The 16,935-nt window shown below is 39.6% G+C and overlaps 4 protein-coding genes across 6 annotated transcripts in view; 2 read left to right on the top strand and 2 right to left on the bottom strand.

Moving 5' to 3' along the window:
* Positions 1-229: 229 nt before the first annotated feature.
* On the top strand, positions 230-7,519 carry LOC134755967 (C3 and PZP-like alpha-2-macroglobulin domain-containing protein 8). 2 transcript variants are annotated; one of them, XM_063692680.1, is made up of 8 exons: positions 230-390; positions 3,903-4,039; positions 4,266-4,530; positions 4,613-4,824; positions 4,902-5,124; positions 6,161-6,444; positions 6,577-6,720; positions 7,108-7,519. In XM_063692680.1, the coding sequence occupies exons 1-8, from the start codon at positions 375-377 to the stop codon at positions 7,189-7,191; spliced, it is 1,365 nt and encodes a 454-aa protein (XP_063548750.1). In that variant the 5' UTR covers positions 230-374; the 3' UTR covers positions 7,192-7,519. The 2 variants fall into 2 exon arrangements, with proteins under 2 accessions (XP_063548750.1, XP_063548751.1); XM_063692681.1 differs by lacking the exons at positions 4,613-4,824; positions 4,902-5,124.
* A 58-nt stretch (positions 7,520-7,577) lies between these two features.
* Positions 7,578-10,951, bottom strand: LOC134756009 (uncharacterized). Its single transcript, XM_063692779.1, has 6 exons — positions 10,705-10,951; positions 10,492-10,625; positions 9,434-9,689; positions 9,013-9,254; positions 8,376-8,731; positions 7,578-7,739 (listed from the first exon to the last, which is right to left on the bottom strand). The coding sequence occupies exons 1-6, from the start codon at positions 10,718-10,720 to the stop codon at positions 7,730-7,732; spliced, it is 1,014 nt and encodes a 337-aa protein (XP_063548849.1). The 5' UTR covers positions 10,721-10,951; the 3' UTR covers positions 7,578-7,729.
* Positions 10,952-11,561: 610 nt separating this feature from the next.
* Positions 11,562-14,901, bottom strand: LOC134756008 (uncharacterized). 2 transcript variants are annotated; one of them, XM_063692778.1, is made up of 6 exons: positions 14,752-14,900; positions 14,466-14,599; positions 13,821-14,076; positions 13,235-13,476; positions 12,544-12,893; positions 11,562-11,748 (listed from the first exon to the last, which is right to left on the bottom strand). In XM_063692778.1, exons 1-6 carry the CDS (start codon positions 14,765-14,767, stop codon positions 11,706-11,708), a joined length of 1,041 nt encoding a protein of 346 aa, XP_063548848.1. In that variant the 5' UTR covers positions 14,768-14,900; the 3' UTR covers positions 11,562-11,705. The 2 variants fall into 2 exon arrangements, with proteins under 2 accessions (XP_063548848.1, XP_063548846.1); XM_063692776.1 differs by lacking the exon at positions 11,562-11,748 and adding an exon at positions 12,191-12,348 and having other exon boundaries at positions 14,752-14,901.
* An 838-nt stretch (positions 14,902-15,739) lies between these two features.
* The window catches only part of LOC134756227 (uncharacterized), a 60,872-nt gene continuing 59,676 nt past the window's right edge, over positions 15,740-16,935 (top strand). Inside the window, exon 1 of the mRNA XM_063693056.1 lies at positions 15,740-15,843. Within this exon, the coding sequence (XP_063549126.1) occupies positions 15,837-15,843 (7 nt within the window). The 5' untranslated portion in view covers positions 15,740-15,836. The remainder of the gene's footprint in view (positions 15,844-16,935) is intronic.

The raw sequence follows: 16,935 nt of genomic DNA, 5'->3' as shown, positions 1-16,935 counted from the left end.
TTAATTATGACATGACGTCACTGAGCTAGTGGACAATTTAGTAGAAACTTGATAAATTTCATTACAATAAAAACAATTCAACTTTGTCAATGAATGCTGAGCTACTTACGAGTTCAATAAAAAATACCAACATTAGATACCGAAGGTAACAAGTTCATTACGCTATGCATTAAAGAGTGAGCTCAAGGTCAGATTGTCTTTACTTTGTTTTTGTTTAACGTGTAGTATGACATCATTTGAAGTTACGTGGTCGCTGGCGTCTCCGTCGTGGCTGGACGCGGCGCGGCTGTGCTGCGGCTGCGGCCCCGTCAGTTTTGAAATAGCACTCGCGCCGCACCAACGTTCGTGCAGTGTTTCCAGTTAAACAGATCAACATGTCTAACATTATGGGTGAGTCACTTTACCAGATGCAATACCATATAATCTATCACCTAATCATTAATTAGAATTAAAAAAAAAAACCATTTTATAATTATTAAGCTTTAGTCGCAAATACCGTTGTTTAGGTAAATTGACCCCGAATGACATTTTCTATAGATTTAGACCGGTAGGATCATTTGTAGTTTTGATTAGATTATGATTGAAGCCGGCACCGCAAATAACAACCGGCTTTATTCTGGCGCAAGGCCAGCCTCCGGGCGTGGTTTGCGGCACACAAAATTCGTGGAATCAATACAATTATTTTCGTTAGTTCCTAGTTAGATCTAGGAACAAGAACATTTTCTACATCATTTATTCTTTAAAAAACATAAGCGTCCGAAGCTCTCAACGAGCAAGGTTTTGAAATGGCTCCCACACATTTAAAAAATTCAAATGCTGATGCCGTTAGGTTTATAAGCTACTCCCACCTGATTAAAGTATTCCGAAATGTTTATTGATAGATTGTTTGCATTAGTTAGTCTATTCAAATACGATACGAAGTTGTATAATGAATTGCTCATTATACCCGTTCAGTACCGTAGTACCCATCTAATTGTCCTTGTACAAAAAAAAACTGAGCAAACTGCAAATATTTGCTGAACCGTGTGGGAAGTTGCACTTCGCAAAGTATTTTCAGTTGTAGTTGTAGGCAATAATATATACGTGATTGCCGACATTTCGCGTGTCAGCTACAAAATAACACTCAATTAGCCGGTTTTTATCCACGCTCTGTGACATTGTTGATACCTAGATATTCTTTACAAAGTTGATAGCATAAGATGAGATCACCAACCAACCTACTCGCCCGTTATTGACGATTGTCGGACGCTACGACGCTAGGATGACATCGGTTTGCGCCTAGCTCAATTTACCAACATGGCTGAAGAATTGACTGTAAATAGATCCGCCACTTATGTTCTAATGGTTCGTTTAATATATCCGCCGCGTGTACTTGAACCCGCGGCTTGTACGATTTATTTAATATAATATATATACCTACCCACCTGATTTAGATAAGACCGCACTTGTTTTTACCGAAGACACAGAGAAGTCAGAAAATAATTATAATTTCTAAATTCTTTACATAATTATGTGACATGCATTCCTAAAAAGTGTTATTTTCCGCCTAACTATTTTTACCTTGTGGGTAGATATTTGTATTCCTGCCAGTAGGTACAATAATATTAGGCAAATAACATTAGCATTCAACTAAGCATTAAGAATCTGTTCCTCAGCTATTTTAGAGGTCAAGCATTATGCACCGCATCAGCTCTTACCTGCTATGTCATATGAAAACAATAAACAACAATTCATCAGATCTTAGATCCTACACATTTTATGTTCTAAATAATTAGTCACTATAACCTCGAGTCAACGCGCAACGGGCTGATCTTGAATCAGGAGCCCACATTGTTTACTCTGCCACCCTGTCACGGCATTGCTCATCTAGGCCAGGAAATAAATGCCCAAAAAAAGGTATAGAGGGAAATGCAAGTAACACATTTTTTTACTTCGTAGCTTTGTTTGGACTAGTTAGGAGATGAACATATCAAGTCCCCGGCCATAACCCTGGTGCTGGGGGGAGAGGGGGGTTTGAAGGTTCCATTTTTCGGTTTTTCGATTATATCTCGGAAACTATGCGTCTGAGCGACTTGGCCATTATACAAAATGAAAAGAGATTTAATTTGTTACAAGTTTTATTCAGTCAAGTTTTTCGATATCTTGTATATTAGTTTTTGAGATATCCGCTCTTGAAGGTTTATACAATAGGCATAGGCATATATAATATATGCCTTAACTACTCACGAACTTTTCAAATTCCAATACAACCTAGTCTAGACCTGGCACCACGTTACTCTTATCGATTGCTCCATATTTCGTACAAGCACCTTGGTACGACGACGCCGGGATTTTATTGGATGACATCATCGTCTGACCTCTCACGCGACTAACGAGCACCTAATAGTCGTTCTCGCCATACTGAGAGGATCGCTTGTCGAATTAGTCAGCATCAAAAATCAATAAAACTGTTTACTTATAATTATAATTATTATAAAGTAAGCGCTCGCTGTAAAGTTGGAATGCGTATGGAGTCACTCGCCGCCTGAATACCATATATCTACCTGTATAAATAACTATTACATGCCCACTTACTAAATTTAGAATTCTGTTACCGAGCCGATCGGGCCCTGAATGGCAGCGAATAACCAAATAAGAGAGAAAAGTCCGGATTCCGGATGCCTACGCTTCTAGAATATCGTTAGCACTATAAGGCGTGCGTTTGCTTTTATTATGAATGCATTTAGGTTCGAGTTGGCAGCGAACACACACCGAATGCTTATGGAGTAGGTACGTATAACCTATATTTAACGACGTTGACTAGGTAGGTACAGTCAAGTGTAAAAATATGGGTGCACAAATCATACTCAAAAATATGTCCCATAGCTCATATGTCTCAGCGAATTAAGAACTATGGGACATATTCTTGAGTAAGTTTTACACTTGACTATACCAACATCAACACACCTAACTTAGTACTTAGATCTTAATTTGTTGCAATACGGTTTACAAGTACTTAAATAGGATGACGACAATATTATAGGCGTCGAAGGCTTCTTCATCTGGCTTAGGTTAGGTGTTAGGTAGACTTTAACCAATGTGGTTCTAGTCATGAGCAAAAAAAAATTTTTTCCCCACTAGCTCGGAAAGCCGTCTTTTATCCTTTAAAACATGCGGGAAAACGCATTTTATCCACTAGTGGGGAAAGTAATTTGACCTTGGATGGAGCGTGTTTAAGTAGCTTGACAGATAACGAAACGTAAAACGATCATAATAATGGTTCGTTCGATTTTAATTATCATTAAATAAATGGTTTGAGAATCTAAGAAAAAATACCAGATTTAGCTTTATTTAATGATTTTAAGTCATAAACCTTAAAATTCCATAATAAACGTTTGTTTTTAATAATTATGTTAAATATAATTCTGAACGCAAAAGTTGTCGCAGCAATTTCAAAACGCATCATTGACATTTCATACGTCAGAAATGTCAACATTGTCAACAAAAATTTTACTTAAAAACTTCTCACGTAAAAGTACAGAATTTTCAGTTTTTTGTTATAATATCGTAAAAAAAATAGTGATTCCAGTTGATGAAGATGATCTAACGCCTGTGGATGTTGCACTTTCCTCGCTATAGTGAGGGGAAAAGTTTTGTGTTACACACGGGTGCAAATGTATTTTACTTCTCGTGTGTTAACACACTCGCTACGCTCAGGGTTCTATTTTAGATCCACTCGCTTCGCTCGTGGTTCAACTATAGAATCCTTTCGTTTGCTCGTGTTTCAATTCCACACTCGCGGGTAAAATACAACTTTGCACCCTTGTATAACAAATAACTATTCCTACACTGCTTTCTTAAAATTTAGGTAATTACTATGTACCTAGGCGCTTTTAGTTAGTGTAATACTGCGAATTTTTCAGATGTGGCGACGGAGGACAACCTCCAGTACCAGTTCTACCCAGTGTCGAGTGGCTCCGTGCAGTTCAAAGTGCGCGCGCCCAACGATGCTCACATCGCGCTCACCACCAACCCACAGGAGTCAGACCCTATGTATGAGGTAAGTTAAGTATTCACTTCCTTCATAACTCATAACAATATATTCTTCCTATGGTTTCTTATCTTAGGTTGGAACCCCGTAAATTATTCCTTGGTGAATCGCATGTTTTTGTACTTACCCACATTGATCACGGAACCTATTATTTATTAATATACTATCAACCAGGTAATTTTTAAAAAGAAAACAATAGGTAACTTATAATTTATAAATGAACGTAACTTTTCAGGTCTTTATCGGAGGATGGGGCAACACAAAGAGCGTAATCAGAAGAAACAGGACCAAACCCGAAAAGGCTGAAGCCGACACACCCGGAATCTTAAACGCTGGTGAATTCCGCGGCTTCTGGGTCCGCTGGGACAGCGGAATCATCTCCGCCGGGCGCGATGGCGAGGCCATCCCCTTCCTGTCGTGGCAGGATCCCGAGCCCTTCGCCGTGGGCTTCGTCGGCGTCTGCACCGGCTGGGGTGCCACTGGCACCTGGAAGATCGAAGGTATGACAACGACCTAAAGCCCCAGCTCAACTGTGGACGAAATGTACCCAACGACTCTAAATTTACTCTTTTATCCGCGCAGAATCGCCAGAATTCGATACTCCGGACCAGTTAGACTATAAATTTGGCCCGGTGGCTTGCGGGAGCTTGGAGTTCGATTTCCGTGGGCCTCACAACGCACACATTTGTCTGACCAGCGCGCCGATGGAGGCCGACCCCATGTACGAAATCATGCTCGGCGGTTGGGAGAACACGAAGTCGGTCATTAGGTACTGCAGGCAGAAGCCAGACAAGGTAGCGTAGAACTCGTTGTCGGTCGTTGTTTGCTTTCGCTGTGGATTTGTGCCACTATAAATGGTAAACATCCGTAGGTGACCGTCCCGACGCCGGGGTTGATGAATCCTAACGACTTTAAGAAGTTCTTGATCGAGTGGCGATGCGGGCGCCTCATCGTGCGGGACGGGCTGACGGGCGGCGTACTGCTGGAGTGGCAGGACGCCTCGCCCTTCCCCATCGCGCACTTCGGCGTGCGGACGGGCTGGGGCGCGCGCGGCCAGTGGCGCGTCAAGCACTTCGCCGCACCCGGCGGGCAACGTTGAGTCTCCTCTTCCAAACTGACGCTTTAATGTTCAATAGCTGCACGATACAAAATTATTAACGCTCGATGGATATTTAGTTGATTTGCTGACATAATAATGTATCTACATTTACTTGTAATCTAACTACTTAATTATAATTACACGTTATAAAGGGACTAGTGTGTTTCGTTGTTACATCGGTGCATTGAAGTGATGAATTGATTAGTGTGGTACGTTGGGTACATTTTGACAGTTACTATTTGTAGTGTTCTTTTGTTCTTCGCTTTGGAATGTTTTCGTTAACAGCGGTTTCTTCCTATCTTGCTCAACTCATTGTGTTAATCAGCTTTAACTGTATATGCAATGCACCAGCTTATTACCAACCCATAGTATATATGCACCAACATACCAACGTATTTGTCTAGGTACATCTAAACACGTTCATAGGCCGAACGCTGAAATTTTACTTCCCTATGCATGATTATTGAACCTACGTTGGTGAATTCCTAACCTAACCCATCGAAAATTAGTTGCTAGGTTTGATTTGCAGTAACCTTTCATCCTGTTTTTAAGGTAGATAAAAGGAGATAGTAGCTTAACAATAATACCTACGTACTGCATGACTTAATACCTAAGTATAAAATTCACTTTTAATATGAATTGCCTGTCGTTCCTAAACTCATTTCAGAATAACATGTAGAATCACGGATGTCTTGGTACCTAACGAAGTTACACGTCAAAAATCACAGTTCTGTATCACGTCACAATATTCACAAATACCCATCACTGATATCTAAACATCACACGCAAGTAAAATAGACTGGTTATAGTAGCTAATTTTACTAACAGAAACCCATGCCCGATAAGCGAGTCGTACGGTAAAGTAAACAATTGGCCGTACATTTACTGTATCTATTAGCAAGACAAGTTCAAACGCTTAATTGGCATCACAGGGCCTTTCCTCGTCTTAAGATGGCTTTACCAATCGACGCGCTTCTGGCATGTTAAACAGCCTTATGGTACAGGAAAGTACAACTAGTTCGTTTCTCCAGTGCCTCCATCTGCGCCTCAAGCGGCAGCACTGTACGCGTCGCCGCCCGGCTACCCCGGCGGAGCGGCGGCGGCGGCGGGGGCGGCGGGCGCGCAGTGGATGGACGCGGCGGGCGGGCAGACGCCGCCCGGCGCCGTGGTGGGCGGCCAGGACGTGTCCGGCGAGCCCATGTACGTGGCGCGCGCGCAGCACGAGGGCGCCCAGCTGCCCGGCAAGCTGGTGGCCAGCCACGGGCGCGCGTACGTGCCGTGGGGAGGACTCGAGAACGGAAAGGACGAGTACCAGGTTGGTTATCGTTATTTTTGTAGCATAAGTGCTTCCTTTGTATATCCTATACAGTACTTACAAATAACAAATAGTCTTCCTATCCGGGCCTTATACACGACATGTGTTGTAACTTGTAACTTTCACCTTCAGGTGCTAGTAGGCGGCCCCAACAACTGGGTGCCTGCCAGCGGCTCCGCCATCCCGCCCGGCGCGTTCCAAGCCGGCCAGTCCGAGGACGGCGAGCCCCTGTACGTGGGCCGCGTGCGCCACGAGGGCAGCCTCACCGTTGGCAAGGTATGTACCGCTAACATTTTAGCTACTTTTGTTTATGCAGTTGTTCGGGTGTACTCCGCTTCCGTGCTTGTAGAAGCAGATTATCGTGGCGAACCGGGTTTAAATATCACTCACTACTCGTTACTCGACAACAAGGGCCGTTGACTTGGGTAGGATGGCAGTAACAGGCATGATTCGTGTCATTCAGCTGTCGAACATCACTTTTGTGTAGGTAGTAACATGCTGAAGGTACACAGCATATTACCACCTTATACATACACATATTTTTAGCACTAGAAACATTACGAGTACCTATACTTACTACAAAGAACATAAGTACTTACCTACCTACGATTTTACGAAAATTTTGATTTGACATTTTATAACATTTATTTCACCTTACCTCAGGTCCAGCAGTCGCACGGCACCTGCTACATCCCCTTCGCCGGCCAGGAGCTCGGCTTCCCCGACTACGAGATCCTTGTGGCTTAATTAACACTTAAAATCGAAAATAAGTTGAATGTGTTGCCAGCTTTATACACTATTCCACTCACACTGAAACGTCCCACGAAAGTAGGTACATTCAAATTTCGACTTTTTGATAGACACTAAGATCGGAATTCAAAATTTGTGGTTAGAATCCACAGGATGCTTGATTAGAATCCACGCTGGCGTGTTCTTGGTGCTTGTGAGTCAATGAGTTGTAGGCAGTTACCCACGCTATGACTATGTTTATTGCACCGCATAATATTGTAGTTATTATTGTAATCATGTTTTTACATGTTTAAAATTATATTTTTATTAAATTATTTTAAATTTATACTTTGTTTTCTATTAACCTGAATAATAAGTGAGTGAGTTAAGAAATAAGAAGTGTGTAAAACAAACTTAACTTTATTAATAAATAACTTAGTGAGATCGAACAGAATTACTTACCTACTGAAAACAGGAGTAAGTAAGAATGTTCCCTTTTCAAATTCAGTTAAAATATTTTATCATCTGAAGAGAACCAGTGCAGTCTTCAGGATCTTCAGAAGGCACTGCAAATAAATCAAACAGTCTTTATCAATATGGGTTAAGAATTAAATTGTTAAACTATTAGAAAAGAAACTAAAAGGGCATACAGACAGTCTACATACTCGTAAATAATTGATTTGAATATAGGGAGCGTGCATGAACTATAGGGGGCAGTACAGGAGCCGTCAGATTTTCGGCGCGCAGCGTAAATGTGAAGTTTATGCTTTCGATGTAGCCCACAAGATGGCAGAACCTACTATGCGCAAGAAAACGTACGAGAACGGTAGATGGCAGCGCTTGCTTTGGCAATGTACCTACATGTTTATGTTTCTGATTCAGGCCACAAGATGGCAAACCTTCCAACGCGCACAGTCCCTATAGGTAAATCACAATACCTAATTAACCTATATTTATATTCATATTAAAAGTACACAATATTATAATGAAAAACACAACAATCAAAACCAGTCTAAAATTACAAAAATTACCCCTAACTGGCAACATTTGTCATACTTACATTCGGATTGTTGCGCCGTTGCCGGTTTGAACTTGATAAATCGTAACTTGTACCTTGTAATTTTACACAAGTTAATGGATTTTGGTCAAAAAGGAGTGATTGTTATTTTTTATGATAAAAATAAAATGCATTTAACACTTACACATTCTCCTCATCCGTTTCATTGGAGTAATCGGAGTCTGGCACATCATACTCTTCAATATCTGGTTGCACATATGACACTCTGTCCAATACGAATATTTTGTTAACACATCTGTCATTCTCTTTCGGAGAGACCAAGATCTCGAACTTTTTCACGGATATTTCTCTGCCTTCATAGGGTATGTAGCAAACTTTATGTGAAGGGGCTACTTTGCCAGGGATGAGATGTCCCTCGTACAACGCGCGCCCGATGTAGAGCCTCTCGAGGTTGTCTTCAGAATAGCCAGCAATGAACGCGCCTACGGGTATTTTGTCGTCACAAGTGGGGACCCAAACCCCATCAAAGCCACAGAGAAGCTGTAATTGAGATGAAAAATTATAAACTAGGGCAGAATAATTTATTATTTCTAATATTTTGGTTACTGAAAAGGGAGTTATGACTTCTATGCATTCGAATTAGTAAATAAAGTGCATGGGACACCCATGGATTCATCTCATACAAACACTAGTTGGCCACAACATAACAATCATAACTTCAGAAGATATTATTTATATTAAGTGTACTAAAACCACATTTATTATAAGTCATATATATTATTGTCATAAGATTTACAATGATCAATCTATGTTAAAATTACCTCAAACTCTGGTTTCTCAGTAGACTGTCCTCCCCAAGGTATATAAGCCTTGCCCGAGGACCGCACATACTTCCCAGGGGTCAATGAACTCCTGTGCTTGGCTCGGGCGATGTACAAGTTCTCCTTCTCAAACCCGCCCACTAGCAGCTCTTCAGGCAGATCTCGTCCAGGCTCATACATGACCCACTGAAGCTCACTACCTGTTATGGGTTTGAATTTGGTCTTTTCTATTGATGGTGGTACTAAAACATTTAAAAATATAATTAGATAAACAATTCTATTAGTCCTGCTTTTCAAAATAGTTGATGAAATACTAAAAAAAAGTTAAAAAATAAACGAAAATAAAGTAATGTTTTATTTTCAAACATGCATGTGCACAAAAATGAAGAATAATTTATAGACATAATATGGTTGCAATTACTTTCAAACCTCCAGTGCACAGGGTTTCTCTGCTCAACAACTGAGAATGTGACATACTTCATGTCATGTACATCATTGATACATGAGACTATGGGATCAGAGTATCCATCTCTGCCGAGACGCACACAGCCATTGGACCAGGTTAGCCAGAACTTGTGGTACTCATCGGCACTTAGAATACCAGGTGTGCTTGCCGACTCACAGTGACGACTGCTCATCTTCTTGATAAAGCATCGCTGACCTTCCCCCAATACTATCTAAATGGATAATAAGCAAATTTGGTTAAAGACTGAGACTTCTTTATAGTGGTTCATTGGTCAAAGTACAGATTTAATTTGGTAGATATTAAGCCAAATTCTTGATGTGTAAATAGGATTTCATAAAATTACATAGGAATGTCTGAATATAGCTATCACACATAACAATAGTAGCCTTTATTTCAGACAAGTGTTTTGTAAGTATAATTTGTTAACATATATGTATATATATATATATCTAATTTCCATCTGTATGCCTTTTGTAGGCAAAAGCTATCACACATAATGAGTTAAATTATTGAACAATATGTATTATTATGTTTCCATACAACAGTCAATGTGTGTAAAAAAAATGTTATCCCGTGGAGCACCCAGAACCCAGAACAGTATGAAGTTAGTATCACACATGTGATACTAGGGAGCTCCACGGGTTAATATCATCATCATATGAGCCCAAATATATCCAATTCTGGGCAAGAACTGCTAATACTCCACAACAATTGGTCATTTGTTGTCCTCATCCAACAGATGATTGCAATCTTAACCTGATCATCCCTCTACATTGTCAATGCACTTTTCATACTGCATTCCCCAGTAAAGACTAACAATATAGCAGTAACCTACCTGTATCTTGTCTTAAATGGTCTAGCTCCAGAATGTGTGGATTTATGAAATGAATTAGTGTTTATAGACAGCTCTTAAACAATTCCTATAATACCCTTAGATACTTTACAGGAACATCAAAAAATTATAAGATAGATATACATATCTTACAAGACAAAAATAAGTGTGAATATTTTACCCAAAAGTCGCAGTTGTTGGCAGGTTTACGAGACAGCCCCAAGGCAGCATTGCCTGATGCTTTGACTTCAAATGCCAGGGCATTGCTTGTGATTTTGTAGAAGGCATTAAGATGTTTTGGCCAAGTTGTGATCTCTAAATAATATTGTTTTTATTAGGAGCAATAAACAGCAAAACAAAATAAAAAGATATGTTTGTATAACATGTAACTTACCCACTAAATCACCCATTTATACAAAGAAGGGAAAGAACTGTATCACCAGTGAAATGAATAAGTTTATTAACTTGTACGTTACCGAGTTTTAAGCTCACGCTGCTTGTGACTGGTAATACAATACAAGACAAGAATTAATAAAATAAGAAAAAAATGTTACTATCACAGAAACCCTGAAAATTAATTTTAAAACAATAAGCCGAAATTTTATTCCAATACTCTGCTGGTTGATAACTTGATAAATGGACACTTTGTTTTATTTATTTATCTCAAAAAACAATGACAGTTGAGTGACAGCAGTGACATAACTAGAGATGTACCTTTTACAAATAAATATCATTCCTTTGGTATCGATTTCCTTGAGTTTTATAATTGCACATGGTGCATAGAACCCGCGCAAATTGAGGCGTTAACGCAACGCTAACGCAGCAAGTTATAAAGCTCCCTCCACACTCGTGCGCGATCCATGCTTTTAATTTTTTTTTTTCATGGAAATATGGGACATTTGGCAACACTGGCGCACGTGTGCGGCAGTCTGTGTCTCTAAGGTAGGATCCATGTAGGATCGCACCGTTTTGACGGTTCGGTGCGATAGTGTGGAAGCCCACGCCAGTACTACCTATTCCTAGAACTGCTCCAAGGCAGTCCAAGGTCGCGGTGCGGTGCGATGGTGTGTTATGACCTTTAGAGTTACTCGAAATTGAAAACTGAAGGCCAACTTCCAGAAGCCAGTTTGTTACAACCAGTTTTGACAGTAAAATCGATTTTTTGAATTGTAAAAAACTTTTAATGATAATTAATAACACAACAATACAAATGATTTTAAATAAAGAAAAAACAATAACAGAACGGAAAACTTAAGATTCGTAATAAATCTTAATCGTACATGCTTATAATATTGTAGGTATACTTAATCAAACATTTTTACACCTTGGTACAATTGCTTCCTGAGTTTGATAGGTATGCAAGATCTAATTCTAATACATGATAATTAAAATGTATTAGAACATGTAAACTGGGACGTCAGGATCAGCTCGCTCCGCACTAAAAATAGAAAGCATGACCAAAACTCAAGTAACTTGTCAAAGGTTGCACCAAGCCCTGTTTCCACAGTTGTATTTTTAACTAGGTAAAAACTTTATTCCACAATAAAAATAAGTACTAAAAGCGGTCAACTAGAGCGCCAAACAGAGTTTGAAAGAATTAGCGAGTTAAATGAATACAATCACAGATTACAAATAACAAGTTATATTCTTATACATATAAAGTTATATTTAAGTGCTATTTCTAAAAATAAAATAAATAAATATAAAATAACATACTTATACAATTGTTCGTAGTAAGTAGTAATAAAGTTCCGATTAATATTATATTAGGTAGGTATCTTTGGTTGTTCCTAAAACCTTTGATTGTATCAGTGGAAACAAGGCTTAGATTGCGTAGAATAATAAAAGCACTATATAAATACTGCACATTCGATTATTTGACTTAGTAAATTGTCGCGCACTTATGTACAAAAAATGTTTTTAAGATTTATAGAAATGTATGAACCTTAACCTTGTCGTAGGTATACGCAGTAGCGTAGGTAGTTACGCGTGGGCGAAGCGGCCCCTCGCCCACGGCCTCGCACTTGAGGGGGCCTCGCTGAAACCAACCCTTTTTATTTAATAGCTTGAAAATACACATTGAAACAAAAGGGCCTCACAGATGCTACTTCGCCCACGGCTAAATTAGTTCACGCTACGCCACTGCGTTTTCGTGTTCAAACACTAGCATAGGTACTTGGAATTCAACAACTATTTGGTAAGATGTAAATAATAGATAATTATTTTCACTTACAATGGCTCTTCATCGGTATCATTAGATATATCTGAATCTGCCACATCATAATCTTCCACATCAGGTTGCCAACATCTATCTGTTACGAAAACTTTATTAACACATCTGTCGTTCTCAGTTGGGACGACTAGAACTTCATATTTCTTGGAGCCCACCTCTCTGCCTTGGTAGGGGAAGTAACATACTCGATGTGACGGTTGGACTTTCCCAGGGATGAGGTGTCCCTCATGCTCTACCCTGCCGATGTAGAGTCTTTCTAGCGCGTCTTCAGAATGGCCGGCTACGAAAGCTCCCACGGGTATTTTATCCTCTACAGCTGGTTTCCAGACTCCGTCAAAACCACACAGGACCTGTAAACGGTTAAGATATAGTTCATCAAGCAAATCTTGTCGGTAGAGAAAGGCGTAAAATTCAAATCTTCTATGGGATAATAACATTTATGTACATTCGCGATACAAAAGTACTATACCGAACATTCTCCTCATGTGTGAAAGTCAACACAGACATTGGCAAATTCACCTTGTGCAAAATTGCAGGGAGTAAAAGCAAGAGGGAAAAAAACCCCCGCGCTTACGTTTTTTTAATTTGCCGCCTTTTCTACTGACAAGATTTGCTTGACCAACTATACTTTCATTAAAAATATGGAATAGGTGAGAAGAAAACGGTTTGACTAAATTGTTGGTAAAGATACCTCAAACTCCTGTTTCTCATTAGCTTGTCCTCCCCACGACACGTACGCTTTTCCAGCAGAAAACACGAACTTCCCGGGCGTCAGGGAGCCCCGGTGTTTTGCTCGAGCAATGTACAGCCTTTCACCCTCAAAGCCCCCCACCAAAGGCTCTGCCGGAAGCTCCTGCTCCGGCTCGTATGTAACCCACTGAAGATCACATCCTGCTATTGGCTGGTGGTTTAGTTTCTCTGCTTGTGGTGGTACTAGAACAGGAGTAAGTTTATTACCTATAGTGGCTTATGTGGCGCCCACATAGGCATAGGGAATACTAATTTTATTATCAACAAAGTAAGACAAATTTGTTGTTGCTGATTGGGATTTCCTGTCACTAAACTTTAACTAAGAAATTTTGCTCTATATTTACAGCTTCATTATGCTATTAAACCCGAAAGCTATGTTTAATAATTATTGTAATAGGAATCAGTAGAGTTCTCAGTAAAATGTAAAGACACTTTGTCGAAAATGTGACCAACTAAATCAGGTGTTTAAAATGCCAGCAATAAATTAACCTAAAGCGTAATTGTATTTCATTTATACACTCGCTCACTTTCAAACCGCCAGTGGACAGGGTTCCTCTGCTCTACAATCGAAAATGTGATATACTTAATATCATTAATGTCATTTGCACATGTGACTATGGCATCAGAGTAGCCATCTCTGCCAAGGCGCACACAGCCGTTGGCCCAAGTTAACCAAAACTTGCGATATTCCTCCCCGCTGAGGATTCCAGGAGTATTTGCTGCCTCTCTACGAGTGCTGTCGTGCTTCTTAATCCAGCATTGCTGCCTTTCTCCCATAACAATCTGAGAAAAGTAGAGTAATCATTTATTGATTATTCTCATATGAGTTTTTTAAATAAGATTTCTAAAGTTATGAGTGTCATTAACACTTTTCTAAAGCATTCCTCAACTATATAACATTATATTTTTGGTGCATGTATTGAACAGCATGACTTTCAGCTCATTTAGACACCAACCAGGAAGTGGTTAAATTTAATTTTGATGATTTGAATCACATATATAATAAGGTAAACAAACAAATGCATGGTGTGAAGTTAAATAACAGTGTAAAAATTAAATTCATGAATGTGCCACAGTTTATGGTTGTGATGTGATATCACATTGATGTGACAAGTAGGTATGGTAAAGTTAGCTTAGCTTAAGGGTTGTAAAATGTTATATTAGTATATTACCCAAAATTCACAGTCATTAGCTGGTTTCCTTGACAGTCCGATTGCAGCATTGCCGTTAGCCATCACTTCAAAAGCCAGGGCATTACTTGTGATCTTGTAAAATGCATTTAGGTGCTTGGGCCATGTTGTTATTTCTAAAACGGAAAACAAATGCATCACATGATGTCATCACATTACTACCGACTAGCGATGTTTCTAGGTATACCTAAAAAACCAAATTAAGGATGGTAATTTGTCCCGTATACAAATTAACATCATTAAGAATTATTATTTTAAAGAAACTTACCTATTAGGTCTCCCATGATAAATGAACAAAACAAGATACAATCTACGTAAACAATGTACGATCTACGTCAATTTCACTGGTATGAGCAATTCATAAGCCGGAAAGATAAAGTCGCTCACAAAATTAGAAGAACAATTTTTAAAACCACGATCTCGAAAAAAATTATTCGAGATATTACGTACAATACGATTAACACCAAGGGAATATTAAGGACTACGTACAACAGCTGTTTTACGTACAAACTTCAATTATTTCAGTTTTTTTGGACATAATAAGTGAGAATGATTCCAAGAAAATATGAGTCATGGTACGGGGAAACCAAATAAAACAAAACTCAACAATAACAATACATAATACATTTGACATATTATATTTCATTAATATGACAGTGACACTATTGACGCGTTTTAAAGTTTTAACTAGGTAGGTATAAACTGAAATAGATGTCATATATTATGGGCCCTCCACACGCAGTTCGCTAATCAGCGAAATCGACTCCACACTCGCGTTCGTGGCTTCGCGGTTCGCGCCACATAGTCTAGAGCGCGTTTTATAATACTAGCAAAAAGCAGAACTTTTTTAGGGCTCGCGGAGTTTTTCTACCTCATCATAGACTCTTGTCGGTGAAGCGATTTCCATGCATGTCGATCAAATGTCGATTCTCTGCCTTCTCCGTGACAGCCTTATACGACGCGACGACGACGGTAATACGAAGCAAATCTTGTCAGTAGAAAAGGGCGGCAAATTTAAAAAATGAAGGCGCGAAGGGATATCGTTCCATAGAAAATGTGAATTTCGCGCAAAGAATATAATACTCACTCATTTCGCGCCTTTTACTACTGACAAGATTTGCTTGACCAACTATATAAATAAAAAATACTATTTCGAAAAAAGTTTTTAACTTTGTGAAACCTGGCTGGAAAAACCATAGCTACAAAGAAGATGAATGCATAATTCTTCTCCAACTGTCACTCTGAAAAATGCAAGCTGCGGTGTTACCCAACTGTTTCAAGAATTTTTAGTTACGTTTGAAAACGTAACAGGACTGTTTCCAAATTTAACATTCTATTTACTGGAGCGTTAAGATGGGTTGTAAGTATTGTGTTAATCTACCTACTTATTCAAACCAAAGTAATTGCCATTAGATGAGGCGGAACGAAAGAACGTAGTTCTCTTTTACTCACGTAATCGGATGGACACGTACGTATTGAAAAAAAACCGGCTAAGTGCGAGTCGGACTCGCGCACCGAGGGTTCCGTACTTTTTAGTATTTGTTGTTATAGCGGCAAGAGAAATACATCATCTGTGAAAATTTCAACTGTCTAGCTATGGTTCATGAGATACAGCCTGGTGACAGACAGACGGCGGAGTCTTAGTAATAGGGTCCCGTTTTTACCCTTTGGGTACGGAACCCTAAAAACAGGGCTATTACCTAATAAGTTCTTAGGTAACAGTACCTACCTGTTGACGCGCCATCTATGTGTGCGTGCGCACACATACACCACCCGATCTACGCGGTGCCGCAAGCGCCGGCCCGCCGCAATCGCCGCATTCTCCGATCCGTAACAGCGCCGACGGCACGCGTCGCTTTGTCGCGCGCCCATACATTCAAGCAATGTCATTTAATCGCTACGATAATTAAAAACGTTAAAAAATCCATCAAGTGTTGTCTCAACATCTCCACAAGAACCTGCGCCAACACTACCTAATATAGCTAACCTAGCTATCTAACACCTAAAACCTAATTACTGCTTAGTTACATAATCATGATTCATGATCTATCAATAGATAAGTAATTCACTTGTAATTCAGTTCAATTGCCTGGACCATTAGGCCTCATTCGCAGGAGAGCTTAAAAAGCGTTGCGTGTGTGACACACCTATAGGTAAGAGCGAGAAAGAGATATCGCTTTCTCGCTCTTACTTTTGGATGCATCGCACACGCAACGCTTTTTAAGCTCGTGCGTATGGGGTCGTAGTCCATCATACACACTTAAAATTAGAATACCATGGTTCTCGAAAATTACGCCTAAACATTTTGATTACCAACCTATCGATATAGCATCTATCCTTCTCTTAACCCATTCAGCGTTAATCACGACACGTCATTTTGCCTCTACGAAGAATTTTCGCTACATACCGGCAAAGAGGATATAATAGGATAGAGCGGTACTGTCATAGCATA

The sequence above is a fragment of the Cydia strobilella genome, chromosome 3, assembly GCF_947568885.1.
Source record: "Cydia strobilella chromosome 3, ilCydStro3.1, whole genome shotgun sequence".
Lineage (NCBI taxonomy): Eukaryota > Metazoa > Arthropoda > Insecta > Lepidoptera > Tortricidae > Cydia > Cydia strobilella.
Note: the sequence above shows the minus strand (reverse complement) of the source record. Positions and strands in the feature narration are given on the sequence as shown.

Excerpts from the sequence above, each read along its gene's own strand:
- LOC134756008 (XM_063692776.1), bottom strand. Across the intron at positions 14,077-14,465 it reads CTAATGACTGTGAATTTTGG|ATTGTTATGGGAGAAAGGCA; the intron begins GTAATATACTAA and ends TACTTTTCTCAG. Across the intron at positions 12,349-12,543 it reads GATACCGATGAAGAGCCATT|CGAGGCCCCCTCAAGTGCGA; the intron begins GTAAGTGAAAAT and ends GGTTGGTTTCAG.
- LOC134756009 (XM_063692779.1), bottom strand. Across the intron at positions 9,690-10,491 it reads CCAACAACTGCGACTTTTGG|ATAGTATTGGGGGAAGGTCA; the intron begins GTAAAATATTCA and ends TTATCCATTTAG. Across the intron at positions 8,732-9,012 it reads CTGAGAAACCAGAGTTTGAG|CTTCTCTGTGGCTTTGATGG; the intron begins GTAATTTTAACA and ends TCTCAATTACAG.
- LOC134755967 (XM_063692680.1), top strand. Across the intron at positions 4,825-4,901 it reads GCAGGCAGAAGCCAGACAAG|GTGACCGTCCCGACGCCGGG; the intron begins GTAGCGTAGAAC and ends AAACATCCGTAG. Across the intron at positions 6,445-6,576 it reads ACGGAAAGGACGAGTACCAG|GTGCTAGTAGGCGGCCCCAA; the intron begins GTTGGTTATCGT and ends TTTCACCTTCAG.